At 44.6% G+C, this 26,081-nt stretch overlaps 1 protein-coding gene across 1 annotated transcript in view; it reads left to right on the forward strand.

Annotated features, from left to right (window-relative positions):
- LOC137435741 (A disintegrin and metalloproteinase with thrombospondin motifs 16-like) overlaps positions 1-26,081 on the forward strand; it is a 257,905-nt gene that overhangs the window by 58,856 nt on the left and 172,968 nt on the right. The window contains exons 3-7 of the mRNA XM_078785110.1: positions 2,143-2,425; positions 11,272-11,468; positions 12,015-12,098; positions 17,453-17,612; positions 20,003-20,108. Coding sequence (XP_078641236.1) covers positions 2,143-2,425; positions 11,272-11,468; positions 12,015-12,098; positions 17,453-17,612; positions 20,003-20,108 — 830 coding nt within the window. The remainder of the gene's footprint in view (positions 1-2,142; positions 2,426-11,271; positions 11,469-12,014; positions 12,099-17,452; positions 17,613-20,002; positions 20,109-26,081) is intronic.

Raw genomic sequence — 26,081 nt, forward strand, 5'->3', positions numbered from 1 at the left:
TAACCAATGTTTCGCGGGATATCCCAACAGACGGTAAACATTGCTGTTCGGGAAATCCCACCAGCTGCATAACACGTCATCCCTGCGAGTTACTGTACAGAATGAAAACACTCCACAGTATCTATTAGTGCAATTAGCTGTCCCCCTTTTCCCCATTGAAACAATGGCATGGCATGCATTCATGGATTTTCATCGACATTCGTGGATTATCGTCGACATTCTTGGGATTTTCCTAAAACATTTAGGAATTTTTCCTCTCCATTCGCGGTTTGTTCCTCGCTATTCGTGGATTTTCACGATTCGGGAACCAATCCCCCCTTTTTCCATTGAAACAATGCCCCCCCTCACCCCCATTCGCAGTTTCACAAATGGCGGCATTTTCAAGGAACGTATCCACGCAAATAGCGGGGTCCGATGGTATATACCAGTAAAATGCCTGACGGGTTGGAACAGTTCATTCGATGGTGCAGCCTTGTGAGCGTGCCAAAGTCTGAAGCCTTGGCCTACTGTCAAGCGTGCTTATATCTTCTTTATTTATTAGACATAATACGGATGTAAAAGGACACTTGTTTTACTCTGCGCGTGTTGCACATCACATGCAGTGAATTTCACATCACTGTGTCTTGTATTTATTGTTATTTAAAAAAAAGCTTTTCTACACTGCCGTTGAGGCTTGGTTTGCAAGCCACCGTCAGCAATTTCAATGGAAGAGACATAATTACTCTTTTATGGAAAACGTATTCGAGTTTGTTTTATCCTCAAAAATAGACCGTAGTAAACAGACATTCATGTTAAAAGATTGGCCTTTAAAGCCTACTCTTATGAAGGGGGACAGATATCTGTACAAATACACAAACTGACATTGTGTTTTATATGGGAGATCTATCACAAAATGAGGTTCTTTCAATTCGGCTCCAACTCCCACAATTTTGAAGAAAATAGGAAGGAGAAGACTTCGTCTGAGGAGATGTTTCATCCACTCCACTCAAACTTCCTCGTACTGTCATAAAGATGTTTTTGCAAAAAATAATCCCAAATTTCATCACAACAAAATGTTTATATGTATGTACAGTTTTATGTTTATATGTTTGTCTTTATGTACAGCATACAAGTGTTCTGCTGCCATATGCCCTCAACCTGATCAGTTGGAATCCCATGGTCGTTGCACTTTCGGAGTATCTTCCAGTTAAACTCGCAGCCCTGTATTCTAGTGTCACCCAGGCACATCAGGCGTAATCAGGTTAACTCTGACCCAGGATTAGGATTGTCGGTGACATGGCCTTTTCATCGAATTTTAATGCAATTCATCCCAAGATTATCTGTGGGCAATATATATTCACCACAAACGATATAATGCACCTCATGTTTCCAAATTAATCCTTTCTTGAAGGTCATTAATGAGCCAGCAAGGATTTTTTTGACCTTCTAATAAGGACATGGTCATTCCCATGACACAAGCTTGAATTGCAAAGGTTTTAGCATCTGATTCCATAATCCCACGACCTTTAACCCAGGTTTTAAAGCACAAGCCTTGGGATTGAAGTCCAGTGTTCTTCACACCTCGATGAACACATATTTTAAGCTCTCATAGCTTTGACTTTAATTTATCATCAAGTTTTTATCCTTAACAGACATAGACTAACGGACATAGGTGCAGGGCATACAAATGAGCGGCGAGCAGAGCCAAGTGAAAACTGGTAAAAGTAATTTGTACAGTTTGTCAACATTTGGTAAGTATGATTGTGTCTGTCAGTTTAATATCCATCTGTTTCCGTTTGCTCTATAATGGAAAGAAAGAAACAATTTATTCATGAATGTATAAACTTTATAACGTATACGTGCTTTTTAATTTTGCTTCTTTCTGTTCCAAAAATAGTTTACTTCAAAGACTCACATCTTCATGCACTTGTGCTTTCTTTATTTTAATGTGGAGACAGAGGAGGAATGGAATCGGAGTGAACATTGTATGTACATAATTGCTTGTATTGATAATTGCACAAGTACAGTACGATGCAATTGATGATGAAACTGCATGATGGAATTTGCGGATGGAGGTGGATGTGGTGGCCAAAATAGGCGAAAATACAGTATACTTATTTACAATTTTGTTTCTTCTCTTTTTTTTTTTGATTAACTTTTCAGACAGGATTGATCCGAACACAGTCGGAAGAGTATCTGTTGTCGCCATTGCCATCCCACTGGACTTTACCACTCAACATGAGCAGGACCGAATCTCCAGTTCGCCCACACATGCTCTACAAACGATCAGCTGAGCAGCTCTTGCTACGCCAGCCATCTGATATTTCTCAGCCAGGAATACAAGGTTTCAGGCATAACTCCTCGTCTTCAAGGCCTGCACATGCTCCTGCATCCTCAGAATACCAGAGGGAACACCCACGATACTTCTGCAACGCTGCCAGGGAATGTATGTAAGGATGCACTGTTAAATTTCTCAAATCATATTCTCCGACCTTCGTTGTGGGTTTTGTATAGTTCAAATGGGGTCATGATGAACCAAAGTTGATAGACAATTGGAATACCCTGTAGATAGGGGTGAAAGGTCAGTGCCAACATAGTGTCGGTGTAAATGTAATGTTTAAAGGCCAATCTTTTAACGTGAATGTCTGCTCACTACGGTCTATTTTTGAGGATAAAACAAACTCGAAAAAGATTTTCCATAAAAGAGTAATTATGTCTCTTATATTAGAATTGTAGACAGAGGCTTGCAAACCGAGCCTCAAGAGCGGTGTACAGAAGCGTTTAAAAAAAAATAACAATAAATACAAGGCACAGGGAGGTGAAATTCGCTGCATGTGATGTGCAACGCGTTCAGAGTAAAACAAGTGTTCATTTACATCCGTATGATGTGTAGTAAATAAATAAGATAAAAGCACAGCTGACACGAGGATGAGGCTTAAGACATTGGCATGCTCACGAGGCTGCACCTTCGAATAAACTGTTCCAACCCGTCATTTTTGATGGGCTTTTTACTAGTATAATCATAATCATCGCCATCCCGTCACATGCAATACACATCGCTTCCGTGTCTCAGCAAATGCAGTTCCTTTCACTTTCCCAAGTTGTGGCGAGTAGAGTGTGTATTTTCTTTTGGCATACATGACAGCATCTTTGGTCTGAAAACATTATTAGACAAATAGAAGAAGGAAAAAAAAAGAAGAAGACTTTAATAGTGATGTTTCTTATACAAACTATTTCTTCAACTCCTGTCGTCGCTTGCATACATAATATGTAGATAAGTAGAGTAGGGGGGGAAAGAAACCGCCTTCCCGCAACAGAAGTGCTGATCGGAAAGCAAGAGAGTTATTGTTTCTTCATCACTCGTATTCACTAGAGGTCTTTTAAAACCATAATTAATAGAATATATAAATAATGTGAAGTCATCCCATCTGAGTCTCGCCAACTAATTAAAGTTGAAATCAATAAATCAATTCTCCAATGTTTCAAATTAAAAATTACAGTACAAATGCATATCCAGAGCTAATGAAAAAATTGATTTTAATAAATGTTCCAAAAATATCTGATGGTTAAAACGATTGTTACAAGATGACCATTGACGCAACCATTGCCACACGTGACAAACGTTCAGAAGAGATTTTCTTCAACTATTCCTTCCCTTCATCATCTTTTTAATGATTTGCATCATTGCTCTTTTCAAAAATGATTCTCCATCTGTAGCTTTAGAGGGATTTTTCTAATCCCAGTCTCAGTTGAAAAAGTGCACTATAAGATGAATTTTCAGGAAATAATGCACGATAATTTTTTTTTTTTTTCAGGGTTGATATTTTCAGGTTTTAGTCCATTTTTCTGTTGGGTCTTGTTGTATGCACATGGAGAAATGTAGTGGCACATATTCCAGTCTTGGATAAAAAAAATTTGAATGCCGAGCATTGATGTACAAGAAGTGACAATGCCCTCAAAGCATTCCGAGTAAAGCCAAGATGGTGGCCAACATAGTCCCACATACTGTGGAACAGTAACTTGTGAAGGAGAACATCACAGGAGCTGAAATTCACAGGGTACTGTCGAAACAATATGGTGACAGATGTCTTAGAATTTCTTTAATTTCCTTCAATAACGATTGTTTAAATGACACAGTGAGTTCAAAAATGTTTGGGAATTTGGGAGTGATCTCGAGCACTCTCAATTGCAACCAACTGCGATTATTCAACGTGTTAAACAACTAATCTTGGAAAGTCGATGGATTGCTTTAAATTTGGAATTTCAGATGAATTGGATGTCATCGTTGGAAGTGATGAAACATTAATTTATTCTCACTTTAAATTCAAAAGGATTAGTGCAAAATGGCTACTGAAGGGCCTCAAATTTGGTCAAAAGGAAACTTGTGTGGCCATTGGGACAAAGTTTCTGGAATGCTACCAGAAAGAGGAAGAGGATTTCTTGAAGAAGATTGTGACATGTGATGAGACTTGGCTCCATCATTTCAGACCATAGTCAGAGTGTGTCAGTATGGAGTTGGTCCCAACGACCTAAAAAAATGAAGGATCAGTCAGCCAGAATGCCTTTGGCAATAATGTTTTGGTACTTTAAAGGTTTAATTCATGGATAATTTATTGAACATCTGAAATTTAAGCCATTGTACAACAGTACTGCAGCTACTTGTGATGTAATTAAGAGAGGTGAGCAACACCCAGGCAATGTTTAGGTGTGCTTGCCCTGGGCAAGCATTGACTGCACAATAATGCAAGCTCTGACAGCAATTATGACCATTATTTATTTATTTAGAGGAGGGAGAGAGATTATATGGGTTGGGAAGTTCTATATCATCCCCCACATAGTCCAGGTTCATCACCTTTTGGTTTTCATCTCGTTGGATCGCTCAAAGGACATCTGGCTGGCATTAAGTTTACAACTGATGAAGACTGAAAGCACGACTCCTTAAATGTTTCGTACGTGTTCAAAATTTGTGGTTTTAATGGAACTTTCAAAATTAACGTTTCTTCATCTGCATCTTCAGGCTGACAGAATAGCTTGGGGGGGGGGGGCTAGGAGGGGGGGAGTTAGAGGGGTGGGGGAGGGTGTTGCATATTTTGCATTTGAGCTGTCTCATCTGACTTTGATACTTCACCTGACTATAAACTGTCGTCCTGGTGCTTCACAAGTATGGCATTGCATCATTCAGTATGCTGTCCTTCTCAAGGTTCTCTAATCTACAGGGGCAGTGGTGTTGTCACACCCCTCAGGATGATGGAAACTATAAGCTATCTGCTACTTAACAGGAATGAATTTGCACCTTTTTAGACATTCTCCTGTTGATTATGAAATTCATAGTATACATTCAACGAACAATTATATTTTGCTCTTCCATCTTTATGTTCTTACCATATTTGTTTTGAGCTTAACTAATGGAGATAATGTGGGGTCACGAATTCCTTTATATTTGCATGTATGATAGATGACCCTTAAGGCCTGTTACCTTGATCCTCTCCCTGAAACATTCTCAAAAATTGTAATCCCTTTATTGTGCTCAATACAATGTACACCCTGTCTCCACCCACAGTTGAACCTTGATCTTTCATTGAGTCCCTTTGATCTTTGACTGCTGACCTTTGATGCTGTCAGTTTGTACAACTTTTTACCATCCCTAGATTGTAAACATCCCTACTAGAGGGGTCAATATACGAAAAAAAACTCACCTAACCCCCAAAAAATTGATACAAAAGGGTTTTCAATGGATTCTGGTACCATTGGGCATGCTAAATAACATACTAAAAATCTCGTAACATCTGACTTCCGGAAAGGGGTCATTTTCAATATGGCGTCCAAGATGGCCGCCGGGAGCTTAAAATGGCCATATCTCAATTATTATTCAACCTAGAAAGGTGGTTTTGGTGTCTAACCCTAGGTTTTAGGGCCCAAGGAATCCAATTGAATCAATAAAATTACCATCAGTTAATTATTTATTGACAAGTCCAAGATGGCATCCCAAGGTGACATCCTGATCCACTAAAATGGCTCTGTCGAATAGTAGTCAACCTAGAGAGATTTTTTCAGTGTGTATACCTAGGTTTAAGGCACCCAGGAAATCATCAAAATTACTTAAATAAGCACAAAGTAATCAGGTAATCCAGTAAGCCAGGTTTACCAGCCCATTAGGCATTTGTTGTCTTATACAGTTAGTCGCTATTCATCGTCATCCTCCGACTCCTCTGGAAGAAACTTGTTATGTGGATTGTCACATTCTTCAAGTTGGCACGGTCCACAGGCAGTAGTACATGGTAGTCCATATCGTCTACAAGAGCAGCGGAGTGTCTTGCAGGCAGTGGAGCAGTTACAATGAATGACCTTCAAGAGACTGTCTGGAGCAGCGTTCATTCTTGACATAAGTGGGACAAACTGATTATCCTGCATGCTCCACCCCAATTTCATGGCATCCATACCCTCTTCTTTTCCCATCCACACCATGATCTGGTAGTACGCTCTACGACAGTGAGGTTTGGTTCATTAGCTGGTGAGTCGGAGGATGACGCACGATGCCGAGCCGCTCCAGCGTAGCGAATGCCGCTTTCGCCACCGCGAGCTTCATCGGCTCGAGGCGGTGTGCCCGGGCGTAGACCGGTGGCCCGGCGGTGGGGATGTGATGTTCCACCCCGTGCTTGACGGTCCCCGCCGAGAAGGTGGGCCGCGTGAGGGCCGGGAAACCCGCGAGGAGGCGGGCGAATTCGTCCGCTGCCGGAAGCATACAGATGAACCTGGCCGGAACGGAACCGCTCAGCAAGCCGCTCGGTGAGCCGCTCTGTGAGCTGCTCAACGAGGCGGGCAGCGCACACGCGAGCGAGCTGAACGTCTCAGCCTGGACAAGCCTTCTGCGCTTTACATCGACCAGTAATCCATTAGCACATAAGAAGTCCGTGCCGAGCAGTGCCATAGGCACGTCGGCCGTAACGAACGACCAACGGAAAACCTGACCTCCGAACCGCAGGGAGAGACAGCGTTTTCCGTACGTGCATATAGACGTACCATTGGCCGCAAGCAGCGCGGGACCTCGGCCCGCGGTGTGCTTGTCGGACGTACCGGCAGGAACGACACTCACCTGCGCTCCCGTATCGCACAGGTAACGGCGCCCGGACAAGGTGTCCGTTATGTACAAAAGGCTGTTTGAATTGCCGACGCTCACCGTTGCCACCGAGCTCCGGCTCGCCCGTTTCCCGACCTGCCGAATGAGCACGGCGGGCGACACTGCCGAGCCTCGTGGCCGAACTTGGCGTGGAAGAAACACCAGGTGGGCAGCTGCGGCGTCGGAGGCCGCGTTTTTCTTCGCGGCGGCGGCGGTGGTGGTGGGTGGGGCGTGACGGCGGACACGAGGTGCGGTGCATCGGGGAAAGCCTCGGGAGCCTCGGGAGCCTCGGGAGCCTCGAGAGCGGCAACCGCGCCAAGACTCGCCTGCGCGTCCAAAGCCGCGTAGTATTTGTCGGCCTCACCAGCGAGCGCACGGGGTTCCGTTAACGCGGAACCAGCCAAAGCGAGGCGGACTCGTGCTGGCAGCTGGCGTCGAAACAACGCCCGGAATAGAGCATTCGGGGTTTCGTCGCCCATGAGCGCCAGCATATGGTCCATACGGACCGACGGTCGCGTGTCCCCGATCTTGGGGAGGTCCAAGAGGCGATCGGCCCGTGCGTCCACCGTAAGGCCGAACGTGGCGAGGAGGAGACGCTTGACCGCCTCGTACTTGCCATCAGCAGGTGGATCCCTTAGGACCGATACGACGCGGGTGGCCGTGCCGGGCCCGAAGGCGGCGACCACGTGGCAGTACATGGTCTCGTCCACCGTGATGCCTCGAAGTCGGAACTGGGCTTCCGCCTGCAGGAACCAAACTTCGGCTTGTGACTCCCAGAATTCGGGGAGCTTGATGGAGACCGCGTTGGTAGCCATTGTTGCAGCGGTTTCGGGTAGTCAGTGATGGCTGACTCGAATGTCGGAGGTCACCAATGAAGCACGCGGTGCTACGCGCGCGACTTGCTACCAAGGAGGAAGCGGACAACGCGGTAAGTTTATAGTTCTTTATTCCAAAGAGGTCACTGTAACACTGGCGCGCTCCGGGCTGCGTGCCCGGTGTATATCCTGAGGCCACGCCTACCCCTCGGGCGTGGCCGCCGCCCACTTGGTGCGCGGAATGATGTCACCACGCCAGTGGGCTTTCGTGTACGCCACAATACTACCTATTCTGGATTCGGTGCAATGGAGTGTCAATTAATGGAAGACGCAGCCTTAATCTAATACACACAATAAGGAGATAACTACTGAACAGGGAGATCTATGATTTGGCTACGTGATTGTATATGACCTAACTAAGGGACGCCCTTTGACCTTTATACACAACAACTGGAGGAAGGAGGGTGATATTTTACAACAATAAAAAACACAATTCTCATATCCACAACAATATATATATATATATATTTTAAACAAAAGTAGCCTACTTCTGATTATTGGTGTTGTTTATGGCACACCCACCTCAACCATTACCTTCTTCCCATAATAGTTCAGTCGGAGAGTGATGTTCTTACCACCTGGAAGCTGCCAAGTAACAGTGGAGTTTATTCCACAATCGCGTGACACGTGCCCAGGTCGTGAACAGCTCTTGGTAATTAAAGGCTTCTTTTCTTGATCTCCTCCAACTTGCTCTGGAGCTTCATTGCAGAACTTTCTATTTCTATTTCTATTATCTGCAGAAATGGTTTTCAAGTTTTGATTGAGAAGGAGCTGACCCTTTTTACAGAAGATTTTACACTTTGTTGGAATAGTTTCTCACACCAGTGAGCAAGCCGCTTTATCTTGCTCATTAAATTCCAATCTTGCCAGGATAAATCTGTGCTTCCAAAAATGGAATATGTCTTTCAACTCCACAAAATCTCAGCTCCTTGGCATCTCCCTATGCAGGGATCACGTTGCCATTGAACTGCTTTCTTCTTTCGATATGTTCATTTTCGAATCAAATAGCCTAAAGCTTCTTCACATTAGGATATGCTGTAATATCTCTCGAGCTCACAATATTAATACCTTTCTTCTCATGCTGAGTGCTGTCTCTTTGATCTCCCTTAACATGCCCACTTCTTCATTTACCACTTTATTTACAGTGCAAAGCTTATATATATATATATTATTTTTTTACAGTGCAAAGCTTTTTCACTTTGGAGTTGGAGGAAGTTTATGGAGGCACGTCGAACGGTGTAGGTTGAGGTTGTGGGTGGTGGTTCATTTCAGCCTAAAGGGGTAGTGACTGAGCGCGGAAGAGAAATGGAGATGTGTGAATGGTGTGTGTGTGTGTGTGTGTGTGTGTGTGTGTGTGTGTGTGTGCATGTGTGTGTGTGTGTGTGTGTGTTGCAGGAGTGGGTGTGTGTGTTGCAGGAGTGGGTGTGGTTTTGCTTGAATGTGTTTTTGTTTAAGTGGTGCATATTGTAAGGGAAGGTGGCCAGTTGGTTTTTTTTTTTCTTGGTGTGTGAGTGAGTGGGTGAGCAGCTGTGGAATCTGGGAGTGGAGGCGGTTTTGTTGTTGTAGTCTGTGTTCTCACTGGCTGGGGGTGGGGGCATGTACGCATCCAGGTGTAGCTGCTGCATGTGGATGCGTATGTGCCCCTGCTGGCCCACCTTAGCTGACCTTATTGAGGTTGAAGGGCCGAAACGGGATGATGCTGAGGACCTCGACTGAGGACTCGGTAACATTATAACTTGAGGGGTGAATGTAATGGGGGTAGAATTTTGGATTGAGGATGATCTGAGGTGGTGAGGAACAGCTTTTTTGAAGACCTGGAGTGAAGAATCAGTGTTGTTTGCAAAAATATGTTTATATGGCTTCTCAATATTGATTTAAACAAGTGGAGCTACATTCAATGGACACCTCCTCCATGCCAAATGAATAAATAACCTACCCTCCAGCACGCGACATTGCCGGCGCACCTTCGGCACCCAGCGTTGCTGCCATGCAGCACCTGGAGATGGAATTGGGAGGGAGTGGTGTATATTAATTGATCGATTAATTGTTGAATTGCGTAATTCAAATAAATAAATAATAATCGTAAAATAATTACTTTCTTATTGGCTAATAAAATAAATTGGCTAATAGAATACCTTAACCACCACTGTTTCATCCGAATCTGTAACATTTATGGAATTAATAATTAAGTGATTAATCAAAAACAATCGATTAATTGATTAATCAATAAATCTAAAATACCCTTTATAGCCAAATCACTTGGTCACTGTCGTGCCCAAATATCAGCTTCATAGCTTAAAAAGTGCCTTAGATATTGCCCAGATGAGAAAGAAAATAAATAAGTCATTAATAAATCGATAATTAAGTAATTAATGAATTAATTGATAAATAAATAAAAAATACTGTTTTTGCCAAATAATTTGTTCACTATTGTGCCCAAATTTCGGCTTCCTAGTTGAAAGGGTGGCTGAGATATCGCCCGGACAAACAAGCAAACAAGAAAACAAACAAACAAACGGAGTGAAAACTGAATATGCTCTTTCAGCCTGCACAGAAGTCCTTCGGTGCCCAGCGATGACATGCTGCAGCACCTGTAGATGGAATAGGGAAGGGCGATGTACAACATCTTGGGAGCTCAGACTTGTAGTGAAACTACATAAGAACCCAGTTACTGAGTTCACCATTCAGTGTTTATGATTATTAGTTGACCTTTTAGTCTTAAAGGTTACCTACCGACGATATACATAAAATTGTGGAATTTCTGACCCTCCACCCTCACCTTTTTTTTTTTTTGTATACAGGATCGAGGCTCGTGAAAGAGCTAACATTAATCACACAAAAAATCAAACAGACACACAAAACATGTAATAAGGGGAGCGGTAGATAAGATGGGGAGAGAAGGGGAAGCACAAACACAACATTTGTGGAACCTTATCATGTATTTTTCAAATATTCTTACATTCTGGGCCCATTCTTTTTGAGTCCCCTATTTCTATTTTATTCTCCCTTATCACAGCTCTCATCCTCTATTTTTTCTCTCCGTTCTTTCATCCTTTCCATGCTCTTCTCAGTTCCTTCCCCCACAATCACCTAAGACATAGGGAGGTAGCCCTTAAGCTCTAATATCAGTGATATATGTGTAGACTCCAAATGTAATAATTATTTAAGTTTCAGTTTTCGCAATGGTTAAAAAATAATCTCTGCATAAAGCTCACATAATGGCTTCTAAAAATTGAAATTACAAAAGGCTATTCCACATAACTGATTGTTGCATTTGATCCACAATTTTCGTGACTGCAGATGAGTCTGGACCACAGAGTTGGGTCTCGCCTGTGTTGCCGGACGAGTACCCGCACATACACCGTGGAAGACGATCCGCAGGCCCTGCCACCAGGGAACGGCTCACAGTGGAAACGCTCGTTGTGGCAGACCGACGACTGCTGGAGAAGCATGCGGGCGAAAACATTACCATGTACCTACTTGCTGTCCTGAACATGGTAAAAGGCTTGGCAGGGGTGGCCGGACCGCCCGGGGATTATGTTGCGTTTTGTGGTCCTATCACTCGCTGGAACAATTAAATGTTATCTTTATGACGTCTCACACTGACAGTACTGGCATCGGCTCTAGCCAAAGTATACAAAAGAACTGCACTCATCTCCATCGTTTTATTCCATTCTTTTTTCAGCTGTGGAATCTGCCTGGGAGCTGCACTTTCCCCAATTTTTCATTTTGGCTGCTCATTCAAATTTACCATCCATTGTCTTGTGCAACCTTTAACTTGCTCATTTATCTGTTTCTCCTTTTACTAATTCCTTGTGAAAAGTTATTTCATTACACTAGCTTTCGCATAGTTTGAATACATCATTTTATGGGAATTATGAGTGTACATACATGCGTATTACATAGAGGACAGTTACGAAGAATTATGATAATCGGTTGACAGAAATCCAGAAAAAAAGTTTTACCTTTGCCATTTTTCATATAATGTAGCAAAAAAAAATTCAACATTTGGAATGCTAAACAATTTTTTATTCCCCTTGTAGGTGTCGGCATTGTTTAAAGATGGCACAATTGGGAAGAAGATTGACATTGTGGTTGTCGGAATTGTTCTCCTGGAGGAAGATCAGGTTTGACAATAATGGAGTATTGGGCAATTGTTATGACCTTTACACAGTGCACACTGTTATGTTTTCTCAAAACTTGTGGGTATTGAGTATACCCCGAGGATATGGATATAGGGAGCTTTGACCAGCACTTTGGGTTGTGTAATAAGTCATACGGTCATGTCACCAAACTTGTGCCAGATCATTGGAAAATATGTTTTCCTGCTTTGTCTGGAGTATATCACATGACGTGCATTTTTCAGTGGTGAATCTCCTGAAATCAGTCATAATTATAAAAATTAAATAACCACACGTTGACTCAGCTTTGTTGAAGTTGGCTTTCCAAAACCTGTTTTATGATAAACTACTTACATCTTCACAATGATTTGTGTCTTAAAAATTGCTGAAATAGAAGTGAACTATGTAAACATCAGCAAAGGAATTGCGACTGCTGGAAAAGCATATGAAGAAGAAAATATATTCTCTAATGATCTTTTCCACGTCTGCCCCCATGTTTCTCCATGTGCCTAAGACCCTCCCGGGGTTAGGATTAGCGTTAGAGGCAGAATTAGAAGGGCTGTTAGCTGAACCGTGAGGGGTTAAATAGCTTCGAGGGAACCCGAGTAGGTGGATAAATGGATCAGGTTGGGAGTTAGTGTCGTTATGACAGGTAGGGTGAAGCGGACTGTCTTGCCTGCGCCTACCTACATCTCCCACCTGTTGTATGGACACCGCCATACCTGCTTACCATACCACCACCTGCCTACACTGCCAGTCCTTACCTGCCTGCCTTAGTGTCTGTCTGCTGGCCATTGGACCTGTCCATGACCAATGAACTTTGGGCCAGCAACTTGGGGGAGGCAGCCCAAAGAGAAGGACTTACAGTGCTGAGAAAAATGAACATTTTAAATGTCATGAAGGTATATGGGGCCCTCCCACCAGCCACATTTGTGTAAATATGGCCTTTTACTTTATTAAGAACTAGCAAAAGTACCTGGTGTTGTCGGGTAACAATGAGTCGCTTGTTGATGCGAATATGATTGAGGGGAGAAGGGGAGAGGAGAGGAGGGGTGAGGAGAGGAGGAAGGGGAGGGGGAGGGAGGGAGGGAAGGAAGGGGGAGGGAGGAAATGGGAAGGGGTGAGCAGAGGGGAAGGGGTGAGGAGAGGCAGAGGGAAAGGGGGAGGTGAGGGGGAAGGGGAAGGGAGGGAGGGAAACGGTGAGGAGAAGGGAAGGGAGGGGGAAGGAAAGGGAGGGGAGTGGAGTAGGAGGAGGAGAGAGAGGATGGAGGGTGTAGGGGAGAGAGAGGATGGAGGGTGTAGGGGAGAGAGAGGATGGAGGGTGTAGGGGAGAGAGAGAAATCAGGGAGGAGAGAAGAAGGGAGGGAGGAGAGGGGGGAAAGAGGAGGAATGGGGGTGAGGAGGGGTGGGGGAACGAGGAGGGGGAAGAGCAGGGAGGAAAGAGAGAAGGGAAGGAGGGTGGAGCGAGGAAGCGGGGGAGTGACGATATCGCACAAAAATGTTAGTCAATCAAAAGTCAGCGTCACATAAAATCATTATTTTGATGCGATTGACCTGAAATTTTAAGAATTTGCATATTGGGGCAATTCATTCGTGGACAGCCAGGGGACAGAATTGGTAAGTATGTGCAGAGGGAGCTAATCTGTAGGAAAAGTTCTCGACATGTGGGAAAAGTTCTCGACATTCATAAACAATGTATACATGTGGGATTAGAATAGGTGGGAATGTTTATGTATCATTAGGAGCTGACCCTAGGGTTATCCCCTTAAGTCTGGGGCAGAACTCGGAAAAATGAGGGGGCAAGGACCTCATTACTGTAGGGTACCTAGATGTAAGTGCCACATCAGCTATTGCTGGGTACATCCTGACCAAAAGGAAATGCCTGCCACACATTAACCTGTCTGTGGGACAAAAACAGTTCTGGGGGCAATTTAGCCAGGAAAAAATTAAATTTATACGCGAATGGCACTTTATAGAGCGCACCTGTGCCAGGCTGAATAGTTTACGTTTTGTATCCCACCAATACCCTGGTGTTGGGCTAGCGGCTAGGGTGTCAGCTTAGGATCCTAGGATCCTGGGTTTGAATCCCGGTCGATCGCTGAATTAACGCCAGGGGGGTTGACTCAGCCTGTCATCCTTCCGAGGTCGGCTAATTGAGGACCAGTTCACTGGTAATTCCCTGTTTGTCGTTAAAGGCGGCAAAAAGGGTTGGCGTCAGGAAGGGCATCCGGCCGTAAAACATTGCTTCAAAAAGGGGACCGAAAAACAACAACAACCACGGTTCCCGAAAAAGGCCAACCCCCGCTTGCGGGGGAAAATGGCCTCTAAAGGTGTTTTTTTTTTTTTTATCCCACCAATAGCCCGGATTTGCATCCGGACCTTAACCAAAATCTAATTGGCTTCTTTTTGTCACCTACCCAAAAGCATCCACCTAGTTTTGTCATAATCCGCCCACGACTTTTTGAAATATCATGCTGGCTTTCGTTTTTGGCCCTATCTTTGGGAAGGCAATGTTAAACCACCCAGTATCACCCTTGTCAAGCAGCTAAGGATCTGCCTTCAGGCATAGCACACAATCAATCATTCAATCAATATTCCCAGGCTCTTTCTTTTTTTTCACTCACAATTGTTATCTTTTCTAACTCTCTACCTTCTTGATGGAGTGCGCTTCTGGCATGGATGGTGTCCCTCCATATTCATTTTGTGTGCGAAGTCGAGGCTCATGGAAGAGCTAGTATTAGTACACCGAATGGATCAGGTCACAAAAGGAACAGTAGAGAGAGGGTGGAAACACCAACAGCACAACAAACACCGACTACATTTCTCTTTCGCTTTCCTTCGTCCACTTCTTTTAAATTTCTGCATTTTGTCACCGATCTGATTATCTGCTTATTCTGACGCATTGGAAGAATGAAAACTAGAACGGGCACTCGGTAGAGCGCATACCTTCGCCGCAGCTACTTTTGTTGCCAAAATAAAAGACTACAAGATCTGTGTAGCAAAGCCACACCTACGTTGTCATGCGGGAAGATTTGTTTCAAATTAAACCATTCTATCCCGCCAAAAGTTTGATATTGTAATCACATCCATGTGGTGGTACTTGATAACATTTGGACTGTATGTGCTGCGAAGTGCTGCAAAAATATGAGACAGAGAAATGGTTGTTCTGTTGATATGTATTTTATTATATTTTTCTGACAAGTACATAACTATACATGTCCAAAGCCGGACGTTCGTGAAACAAGTTCCCTGAACATTACCATTAAATTGTGTAACATCCATAAAAAAATGAATGAGAATTAATACCTTTAATTTGTATTACTTTTGAAATTCTTGTTTTGCAATTGAGAACAAGGGTTATGACGTCAGAGTGTCATGTCGCATATCACAAGATTGGGCATTGAATTCTGAACATTTTGGCATTAGTTTCATACAAATTGGACACAAATTGACCGCGCTATGGTAAAAAGACGATTTTGACCTTTTCATGACCTTGACCTTGACCTTTGACCCGATCGATTCCAAAATCTAATCAAATGGTTCCCGGATAATAACCTATCATCCCACCAAATTTCATGCGAATCGGTTGAATACTTTTTGAGTTATGCGAATAACATACACACACACACACAGACATACAAATAAATACACAGCGATCAAAACATAACCTTCCGCTTTTGCGAAGGTAATAAATACACAGCGATCAAAACATAACCTTCCGCTTTTGCGAAGGTAATTAACCTGAAATTGCAGACAGAATTATTTATTTTATCTGAGAAGTTAAACGAATCTTCTTCTTCTTTAGTACCTCAAACTTTATGTGAAATGCGATCGATTTTTAAAAATCAGAATTTGAGCAAATCTGTTTCATTCGTCTGTTAATATGCCTCCCCGATTGACAAATCTGCAATTTGAATTTCATTTGAGGTTGAAATGATTGCGGGAGATCGCGTTATAGTGATGACGTCTTGGATGGACATCCTCTTCTTCAGTCGCTCATAACTTTGAGTGAAATACGATCGAGTTAAAAATAGTCAGAATTTGAGCAAATCTGTTTCATTCGTTTGTTAATATGCCTCATCTCTTGACAAATCTGCAATTATAATTTTTTTTGAGGTTGAAATGATCGCGGGAGATTGCGTTATAGTGATGACGTCCTGGATGGACATCTTCTTCTTCAGTCGCGCATAACTTTGAGTGAAATACGATCGAGTTAAAAATAGTCAGAATTTGAGCAAATCTGTTTCATTCGTTTGTTAATATGCCTCATCTATTGTCAAATCTGCAATTATAATTTTTTTTGAGGTTGAAATGATCGCGGGAGATCGCGTTATAGTGATGACGTCCTGGATGGACATCTTCTTCTTCAGTCGCTCATAACTTTGAGTGAAATACGATCGAGTTAAAAATAGTCAGAATTTGAGCAAATCTGTTTCCCAAAATCTAATCAAATGTGTCCCGTATAATAACCAATCATCCCACCAAATTTCATGCAATTCGGTTGAATACTTTTTGAGTTATGCGATTAACATACACACACACAGACATACAAATAAATACACAGCGATCAAAACATAACCTTCCGCTTTTGCGAAGGTAATAAAGCATTACTTTATATAATATTCCTTTTTGAGTGCAGAATTCGACAGCCTGATTAGAAAAAGGACACATTATGCTTCACACACAATGGGCACAGGTTCGGTGAACCATGTATGATGGATACAAAATGGCTTCAAATTGCAAGTTGTTGCTACTCCTAGTATCTAGGGACTCTTTACAGTTGTGCCTTCGCACTCAAGCCATCACCCTCACCCGGCCTCACTCGAAACCAGGAGGCTTTACACAACAATCTTACTCTACAATATATTAGAGTTACCACTCACTACCTCCCCTGTGCCCATTTTACAAGACAACTTACTCCGACAATTTCCCTGATACAAGAAGGAATATAACCTATGCGGTCACCTGGTGCATGCTATTCTTACCACAATCTAGCTATGGATACCCCTTCCCCTGTACATAACAATATATTTCACATGCGGGGCAAAAATAGGAAAATAAATGAGTTAATTTTGCATTAATTGTAAGGAGATTCAGAGAAAATCGACAAGTGAAGGTACAGTATATGGTATTCAAAGCTGGGATGCTATCATCATGAGACTATGTGCTCACATAGGAACACCACACAAGCCAACAAAATGCATATTTTAAATTCACAATCATGATTACCGAGGGGATATTATTTTGTCAGTAAAGCTTATGACTGATTTATGATGTAAAATACTGTGTGTGTGTGTGTGTGTGTGTGTGTGTGTGTGTGTGTGTGTGTGTGTGTGTGTGTGTGTGTGTGTGTGTGACAGCCAGGGTTAAGCATTTCACACCATGCTGACCGCACTCTCAATAGTTTCTGCCAGTGGCAAGCTGGACTGGTGAGACGTGGAGCCGCACGACATGATCACGCCATATTGCTTACTGGATTGGACATTTGCGCGTGGCAAAACAGGCCGTGTGACACACTTGGTGAGAATTTGCAATAAAGATGCAAAAATTATTGGTCTTCTCTAGTAAAAATGCTTATAATTATTGTTTATTTTTCTCAAAGTGAGTTTATTTGTCGGCCGATTATAAGAGAGATGTTTGTCTGTCTGTATGTCTTTGTGTGTCGCCATTTTAATCTGATGACCAAACAGATCTTCGTCAAACCCTCAGTGGTTCATCAATGAGTGCCGGGGGTGTTTTTGGCCAAAAAAAAGGTTGTTTTAAATTTCGATTTTTAAAATAGATTATTTATTTATTTATTTTTGCCAACAGGATTAGAACAGCACCCCCGGGCACCCCTGCTCGCATCATATAACACAGAAGCGAAATGTTCCTAGCCTGACATTATGCAGTGAAGATTGTAAATATTTTAGTGAATTTTTGCTGAAGATGGTTTTTTTTACATTTCACTGCCTTTTTTCACTGCATTTAAACCCCTGAGGGTTAAAAAAGTTAAACCACAATGTGTATTGATTGGCATCACATCTAGATTCCACCAGACAGGGGCAGGTATGTACCACTTGCTGAAAGACATTAGTGAGCTAGCTGGATTTTTATTGACAATCTCATTAAGTGACTGAGTAATTATATATTTGAAGAAAGCAATGCAATCCTTTCCAGAATTCAAATCGGTAATCCTTCCTACTGATGCTTTTCTCTGCATTTAGGCAGACAACTTCGGGAATGCAGCTATCGTTTAATGTGATAACCATTAGTCCACTGTTAGGACTTACCAAGTATTAAGTCAAAGGCCCACCCTGTTGAATAAATTCATGAATGGTTATGCCTCCGTTGACAAAGTCGCCGGAGGCATTATGTTTTCAGGTTGTCCGTCTGTCCGTCCGTCCGTGATAGGTTTTCGTTACCGTGACAACTTGAGAACGGCTAAAGGGATCTTTGTCAAACTTGGTGCAGGTATGTATAATGAGGTAAACATGAACTGATGAAATTTTGGGGTCAAGTCCAATTTTGGCCTCCTCTCCCCAAGCCCTCTCCCTCCCACCACAGATCTCCCGATGTCCCTGCTCTCCATCTTGTTCTCCCGCTCCCTTTATCATATGTTTTATGTGTCAGTTTGTCCTTTTGTGATCAATGTTAGCTCTTACACGAGCCTCGACCTTGTATACAAAAAAAGAGAAGAGGTCAAAGGTCAGAGGTCATGTCAGGTAAAAATGTGATAACTGGAGAACAGCTGTATGGATTTAAAGCAAACTTGGTACAAGTATTATAATGATGCAATCATGTGGGTGGAGGCATATCGGTTGACGTCATGACGTCGAATAGTGTCGTCGGTTGACGTCATGACGTCGAATAGTGTCGTTCTAGTTCCAACATGTTTTATCATCTTCTTGGCATTCTAGTTTCTGGACAAGTTTGCTTTTGTATGCTGAATAAATATCAGCACATTAAATGGTTTGTCTGCAATACCTAGTCAGGAAGCAATTCACAACCAAGAGGTGAGAAAAGAGATCCATTGTTTTGTTTTGTTGAGACTATATGAGTGGTTTGTTCCTAGTAAATCAAAACATGTCAACAACAGCCTTGTGGACACTTGACTCACTTATTTTACAACCGTCTGCTGGCACCGGTTGTTAAAGATGGCACTGTGTCATTCAAAAAGAGTGGTATGGCCTAAAACGATGTGTGGCACGATATCTGAAAACGTGGATGGATTTTGGCAAAACTTGGTGGATGAGTTGCACAGGTGACATTAAGAAGCCAATTCGATCTTGGTTAATGTCTGGATGCAGATCCGGCCTATCAGTGGGATACAAAATGTAAACCCTTCAGCCCGGCAGGGCCATGTGCTCTAACAAGTGCTGTTCTAGTTCTACTCTGTGTCACCTCAATATCTTGTTGAGATGAATGTGCCTTAAACCTGTCAGTCAAAATCGTGTTGAATCATTCTGAGCACAACCAGCCTGATTGGAAGGTTGTGTGCAGCTGTTCCACTGGATCCAAGCTAAGTGTAGCCGAACTTCGATTGCACCCACGGGATCCATCTGCTGCATGTTTTACCAGCTTGAGCACCTGGTAATATCACTTTAGACACAGTGCTTTTACCCTGTGTGAGGTTCCTTTTTGTCCTTAGGCCATCCGTAGTTATTTATAACTTCCGTTTTAGGTTTTTCGTCATCAAATCCATGATCCCTTTTGGGACGGATTTGCAGATGTACTTTAAGGTGTCATGTAGCACAGACTCAGTAGTCACTGCCGGTGCCTTGCTGCAGCTGGAGTTCCACATTGGTTGCTCGAAAGCCATTGAAACCTCGCATTGTCCATGTTGTACTGGGCGATTGCATATGGGAAATGAACACTGAAACTTTTACTGCCTCCACCATGGGTGTAACTCTACTTCGTCTCTTGGCCAGGATTTGCACCGATCAGTGGAATGTGCAGCAAATATCGAAGTTGCACCATCAATGAAGACTCTGGCTTGGGGGTAGCATACACCATCGCTCACGAGTCAGGCCATAAGTGAGTATATACCCAGGCTGAAACATCTCCTATTTCACAATTTATGATGCATATGGCAGCTTCTATTTTGGGCTCTATTTCATTCTTCTTTTAAAACCTTTTTACAAGCAATGTGTTTTATTTCTATTACAAACTAGTTTTTACTTTCAACTGCACAGATTTTTTATATAATTGTTTGAATACCCTTTTTCTTTGTTCCCAAACTACATGTCTATCTAACGTGGAGACCATCATTTCACCATAATCTGCTGTCAATTACAGCCTCTGTTTGCCTGCATTTATCTTCACTGAATAATTAACTGCAAGGACTTCTACATCAACTGTTGTCATGGTGGCAAGCTTTCTTTACTTCTAAATTCCTGAGAGAAGTTAGGGCAATCCAGATTTGCTGAAAAGCCACTAATTCACCGTAACCATTGCGTATTTAGGTCTCTCCATAGCTTAGGCCAATCATGAGCTAGCCAACATCAACAGACCACAAATACACGATTCAATGAATGCAGATGTTAACGACAACTGCATTCTCTTAGAAAAGCAGTCACAGGTCATGGTAGAGTGGTGGTTTATACCTATTTTAAATGAGAAGGATCTCTCATTATAATTCACAAAAATGATAACCCCCCAAGGGAAGTGTGCAAGCCAGTGTCTTAAGCTTCAGTCTTGAACAAGGACGACTGCCTTCATCAGCAAAGCCAAATCGGCCAAAAAATGCAGACCTTTGGATCTAATAAGATTGCATATTGTGTGACACCAAATAACATGGAGACCATTTTGAATAAATTAACTCATTATCATCACCAAACATCATCAGTGATGTCAGAGTGGATTGATACATCAAAAGAACAGACAACGGTAATGGCAGAGTGGTACTGTGGAGAGAGAGAGGGGAAGAGAGAGTTAGAGTGGTGGAGAGAGTGAGAGCGATATATATATATATATATATATATGTATGTATATATATATATATATATATATATATATATATATATATATATATATATATATATATATATATATATATTGTTGCGAATATGGAATTTGGCCTCCATATCCGCTTGTAAATATTCCCCTATTTCCCCAATACTCCCCAACTATCCCCAATCCCCCATTCCCTAGTCCCATTGTCTGTAAACAACACTCTGTAGAACCGACCTTCCCCTTTTTCCCCCATTAAATGTCGTGCCCAGGTCCACCGCATCTCACGTAGACAACTTTCGGACATCTTGCTAGTTATTCTTAGTCTATGTCAGTTAAGGACTCGTTTCCATTAATTCTGACTCTTCGTTGCACCAGAATGTGATTATATGGCACCAGTAGTGAGTTTAGGACCTTCCCATACCTCCCCGCATCTCTTCCCCATGAAGAAGCTACAACAACAACAACTACAACAGCAGAGGGGGGCGGCGCGGCGACGGCGCGGGGAGTGTGCGTCCTCACACCGGCTCGGTTAGCCGCCATGACCATGCGCTCCGACGGGGTTACCACGAAGGGGCTGGCTGTCAGCTCCTCGTCAAGGGCGGAGCCTGGTAACCCCCCCCCCCGCACCCAATAAGAAGGGCGGACCGATTCCATCTGGGGCGGAGCTAACGAGCCGAGGGCGTGTCACTCCCCGCCGGATATACGAAGCGACTCACCGGACGTGACGTGAGATGCGCCCCCAGCTTGAGAAGACAAGAAAGATACCTCCGAGCGCTGAGAGACCTCCTGCATCTTTTGGGCCGCCCGCGCTATCCTGTCCCTGAGCACAAGGTGCACCTTGTGCTGGCCATCAAATACCCGCTTTCCTTGCCATCAATCCCCGTGTGAGTCAGTTTTTGTCCTGTTTATCTGTCGTCTGTCGGGGCTATTATAAGACCGTAATTAAGTGCCTATCTTACTATGCTGTACCTCTCATCCCTGTAATCTGACCTTCCGCCCTAATATAATCTCCTCCGGAGGTCTTGAGAACCGTATCCCTGGTGTCGTGTCATTTGAACCCCAGCCGTTGTATCCTTTTCCTTCATTGACCTAGCGTAGCGCGACTCGGCAACGTTCGAGTATAATCGGGTAACTTGTGCAGACGTGGTCATACCAAACCGCTCGGTAAACTAACATCCACCACCGCGTCTGTAACAATTGGTGTCGAGGAGTGGAATTCGGACCCGGGACTAAATTTATTAGGCCCAAACTTTGGGAGGTAGAATCGATCCGGAGCGCGTTTACTGCGCTCGACGAAATTATAACGGCGAAATTTGATTTTGTTATACGGAAATAAAAACCCGAATTTTGAAAGTCGCGCTATGGCAGACCAAGTCGGCTGGGGTCCGGTAGTGGAGAGTGAGGCAGGGTCGGTCCAGGACCAAATTGAGGGACGCGAGGAGAGCGAAGCAGTGAGGGTAGCAGGTTCGCAAAATAGCGCCGTCACGCACGAAGTAGCGGGCGCGCAAAATGGCGCCTCGCAGATGGCCACGGCGTCCACGCCCGCGACCGTGGCAGCGCCCCTGGTGGATTTGAACCTTTTTTTTCTACAAATGAAGGCCCTTATGGCCCAGAATAGTGAGCAAATGAGGGCTAATAGTGAGCGATTGGAGGGCCAAATGGGGGTAATGAGGGACGAAGCGAGGGCTCGGAGTGAGCAATTGGGGGTAATGGGAAACCAAATGGGGGTAATGAGGGACGAAGCGAGGGGTACCAGTGAGGGGTTAGACAATAATTTTAAGGGATTAGACAAGAAATTTGGGAAGTTAGACAATAATTTTGAGGAGTTAGACAAGAAATTTGGGAAGTTAGACAATAATTTTGAGGGGTTAGACAACGGGATAAAAGAGGTGAGAAATGGGTTAATGGGGGTAGAAAACAGAATGGCCGCTCAAGAGAATCAAATGGAAGGGATGCAAAAGGGGTTAGAGGGGGTAGAAAATAGAATGGCTGCCCAGGAGAATCAGATAGAGGGAGTGAAAAATGGGTTAGAGGGGTTAGAAAACAGTATGGAAGGCAAATTGAGGGACATGAGGGACCAAGCGGAAAGGGAAGTTAAACAAATGGAGCAGCAGATAGAGGGGGTCAGAATGGGGGTAGAAACCAAACTGGATGCTCACAGGGAGGAAATGGAGCAGATGAGGGTGGCATCTGGGCAGGAGATGCAAGTGATGGGAGAGGAGATCAGAGGAGGAGTGAGTGAGGAGGTCGGAGGAGTGCGCGAGGAGGTGAGGCACTGTAAGGAGCACATGGAGAAGGAGGTGAGAAAGGGGACTGTAAAGTTACAAGGGGGCATAGAGGACCTGACGCAGGAGGTGGAGCAGCTGACGGTGGGACAGACGGAGTTAGTGGAGCAGGTTCAAAGGAACACTGCGGTATTAGGAGGTTTAAAAGCGACACAGAAAGAACTAAAAGATGACTTGGTAGCGACGAAGAGGGAATGTCAGATGGTACGTGAGGGACTGACAACGAGGCTGGACGAGGTGATAGAGGTAATGGAAACGAAGGACCGGCAGGTGAGGACGCACATGGAAACGGTCAAGGTAGCCTTAGAGGATGAGCTTGAGGAGACGTACCGGGGAATAAAAGAGGTGAAGCAGAAATTAGAAGAAGTGGAAGAAGGGGTGAGCGAAATTAAGAAGCGACGGAGAGGGGATAAGAAAGAGATAAAAGAGGAGATAAAATAATTGGTCCAAAGTCTGTGTTTGGATCGTGATGATGTGCTCATTAACCGGATGAGGGATTCGCAGGTGATGGAGGAGAAGCGAAGAGGGAGAGGACCCGGTGTAAGTGGTGACCAATATGGTCGTGCGTATGATGCGCCAGGGGATTTAAGAAGCTTGGGGGTCGAGATGGACCCGGGTGTTCGTGAGAGGCCGTTGGTGAAGTGTGCGACAGGTCTGGTGTGCGAAAAAGGAGGTGTGCGAGAAAGTCCGACCCTGGGGTGTGTGAGGAAAAAGTGCGTGCCAAGGAGTGAGGGTGCTGGCGAGAATGAGTCGGTCGTAGCGCGTGTGCGAGGGAGCACATGGAAGCGCGGTGTGGTAAGTGTTACAGAGGGTGTAACGGGAGAGTGTGCGCGAGAAAGGTGTGTGACGGACAGGTGCATGAGGAAAGAGTGCGCTGTCAAGAGTAAGGGTGAGTGCGCTGTCAAGAATGGAGGTGAGAGTATTGAGAGTGACAAGGAGAGTGAGTTGGTTGTGACAGGTGAGCGAGGATGTACACCTGGGATGGCAGGATGCACACCTGGAATGGTAGAGCGTGAGTGGGAATGCACGCTGGAGTTGGTGGTGAGGCACGTGGTTGGGTGTGCGAATGAGAGCACACCTGTGATTGTCACAGAGGAGGTGACAGAGGAGGGGGCGCGAAGAGGTGTGTTGGTGAGGTGTGCGACCAACGAATGTGTGCCAAAGTGTTCGGTGGTCAGGTGTGTGACCAAGGCTGTGAGTGGAATGAGGGTACCTGGGTGTGTAAGGAAAGGTACGAGGAGCATGGGCACGGCTGGATGTGTGAGCAAGGAACGGGCTGCGGGGTGTAAGCATGCAGGTGAAGCATCGACGTTAGACGGGGTAGAGGTTAGGTCGACTTTTAGCCGAATCGGGCCCTCGGTGCGTGCTGGGCCTCGCTTTGAACGGCCGCGTCCGTGCTCCACTAGGCGGAGCTGGCAGCCCGATAGAAAGGGTCGTCATGGCGACCACTTTTTGGTGAGACGTGCCGGCAGGTCGAGAGCGGGACATTGGATGGCTCCGTGCCGAGATGGTGCGTGGGATCTCGGCCTGGGTAAGCCCCCGTCCCTGCACCGAGTGCCGGACGCATCCAGCCGCTGGCACAGAACAACCCGCATTCATGGCTTGGCTTTACGAAGCCGGGCTTTGGACAGGAATTGGCGCACCGAGAGGCATTAGTGAGTAGACTGGGTGATGAGGTTAGTGTTTTGGACCCAAAATTAGAGAAAAACAAAATTTGATGATTGGCAAGGGATTGGCAGTAATGATTGGCAGATGATGGGTAGTGATTGGCAAATTTTTGATTTGTTGAAATTTGATGGGCAAAATTGGTAGTGGGAGATGCCCGATGTGGTGGGATGGCAAATCCCTGCCACCCTTACCATGTGGGGCAAATGCGCTATAGTTTATGGGGTGTATGGCAGTGAAAACTAGCCCGGGTGGGTTAGGATATCGTGTGTAGGGATCTAGAAGAGATTGACATTAGGTGACGTTAAGGTTAGTTAGTGACTGATACCTGTAGTGGGGACGCAGGTAGATTAGTGTGGATGATAATGACGTGGGAGCGCAATAGTTTAAAGGGACGACTGGGAAGCGCAAGTTTCAGAAGGGGGGTAGTTAGCTGAGATGATGCCGTGTGTGTGAGAATTGAACAGGTGTGATTGCACAGGTGTGCAACTGAACAGGTGTGATTGCACAGGTGTGCAACTGGACAGGTGTGTGGAGCAGTGTGTGAGTAGTGAGTGTGTGGATCAGCGCAAATGCGCTTGGGGAGAGAAGGGTGCAGGTGGCACCAGGTGTGAGAGCACAGGTGTGCAGGTACAGGTGAGGGGAGAGAGTTGGAGTAAGTGGTACGGAGTGGTGTGCATGGTGCGAAGGTGTGGATGGGGGAAGAGTGGACCCCTTTCACGAGTACCCGGGGCGGGCAGTGTAAGTGTTAGGTAGAGGGTATAGGTAAATTGTGGTTGGAAATTGGCATTTGTGGTGCGGTTGCAGAATGGTGTTGTGAATGGGTGCATTAGTGTTGTGGAAATGGCTGGGCGTGTAGCCTGTTAGTGTGTGTAGTTGGTTGGGAACTCCACCACTGTGAGGATGTCGGCCAGGTGAGGCCGCAGGTGGGCTCTGGGAGCCGGTAGTTGTGAGTGGGTGCCTGAGGATCCCGGGTGTGGATCGGGCAGCCCAGTGCCAGAGAGGGCACCGAGTGGGGAGAGCGCCAGAGGGCCTTCCCCAGGTAGTTAGGTTAGGGTAAGGAGCAGGTAAGCTCGGAGGCAACTGCAGTGGTGGAGGTGTGCAG

The sequence above is a fragment of the Myxine glutinosa genome, chromosome 9, assembly GCF_964187855.1.
Source record: "Myxine glutinosa chromosome 9, kmMyxGlut1.1, whole genome shotgun sequence".
Lineage (NCBI taxonomy): Eukaryota > Metazoa > Chordata > Myxini > Myxiniformes > Myxinidae > Myxine > Myxine glutinosa.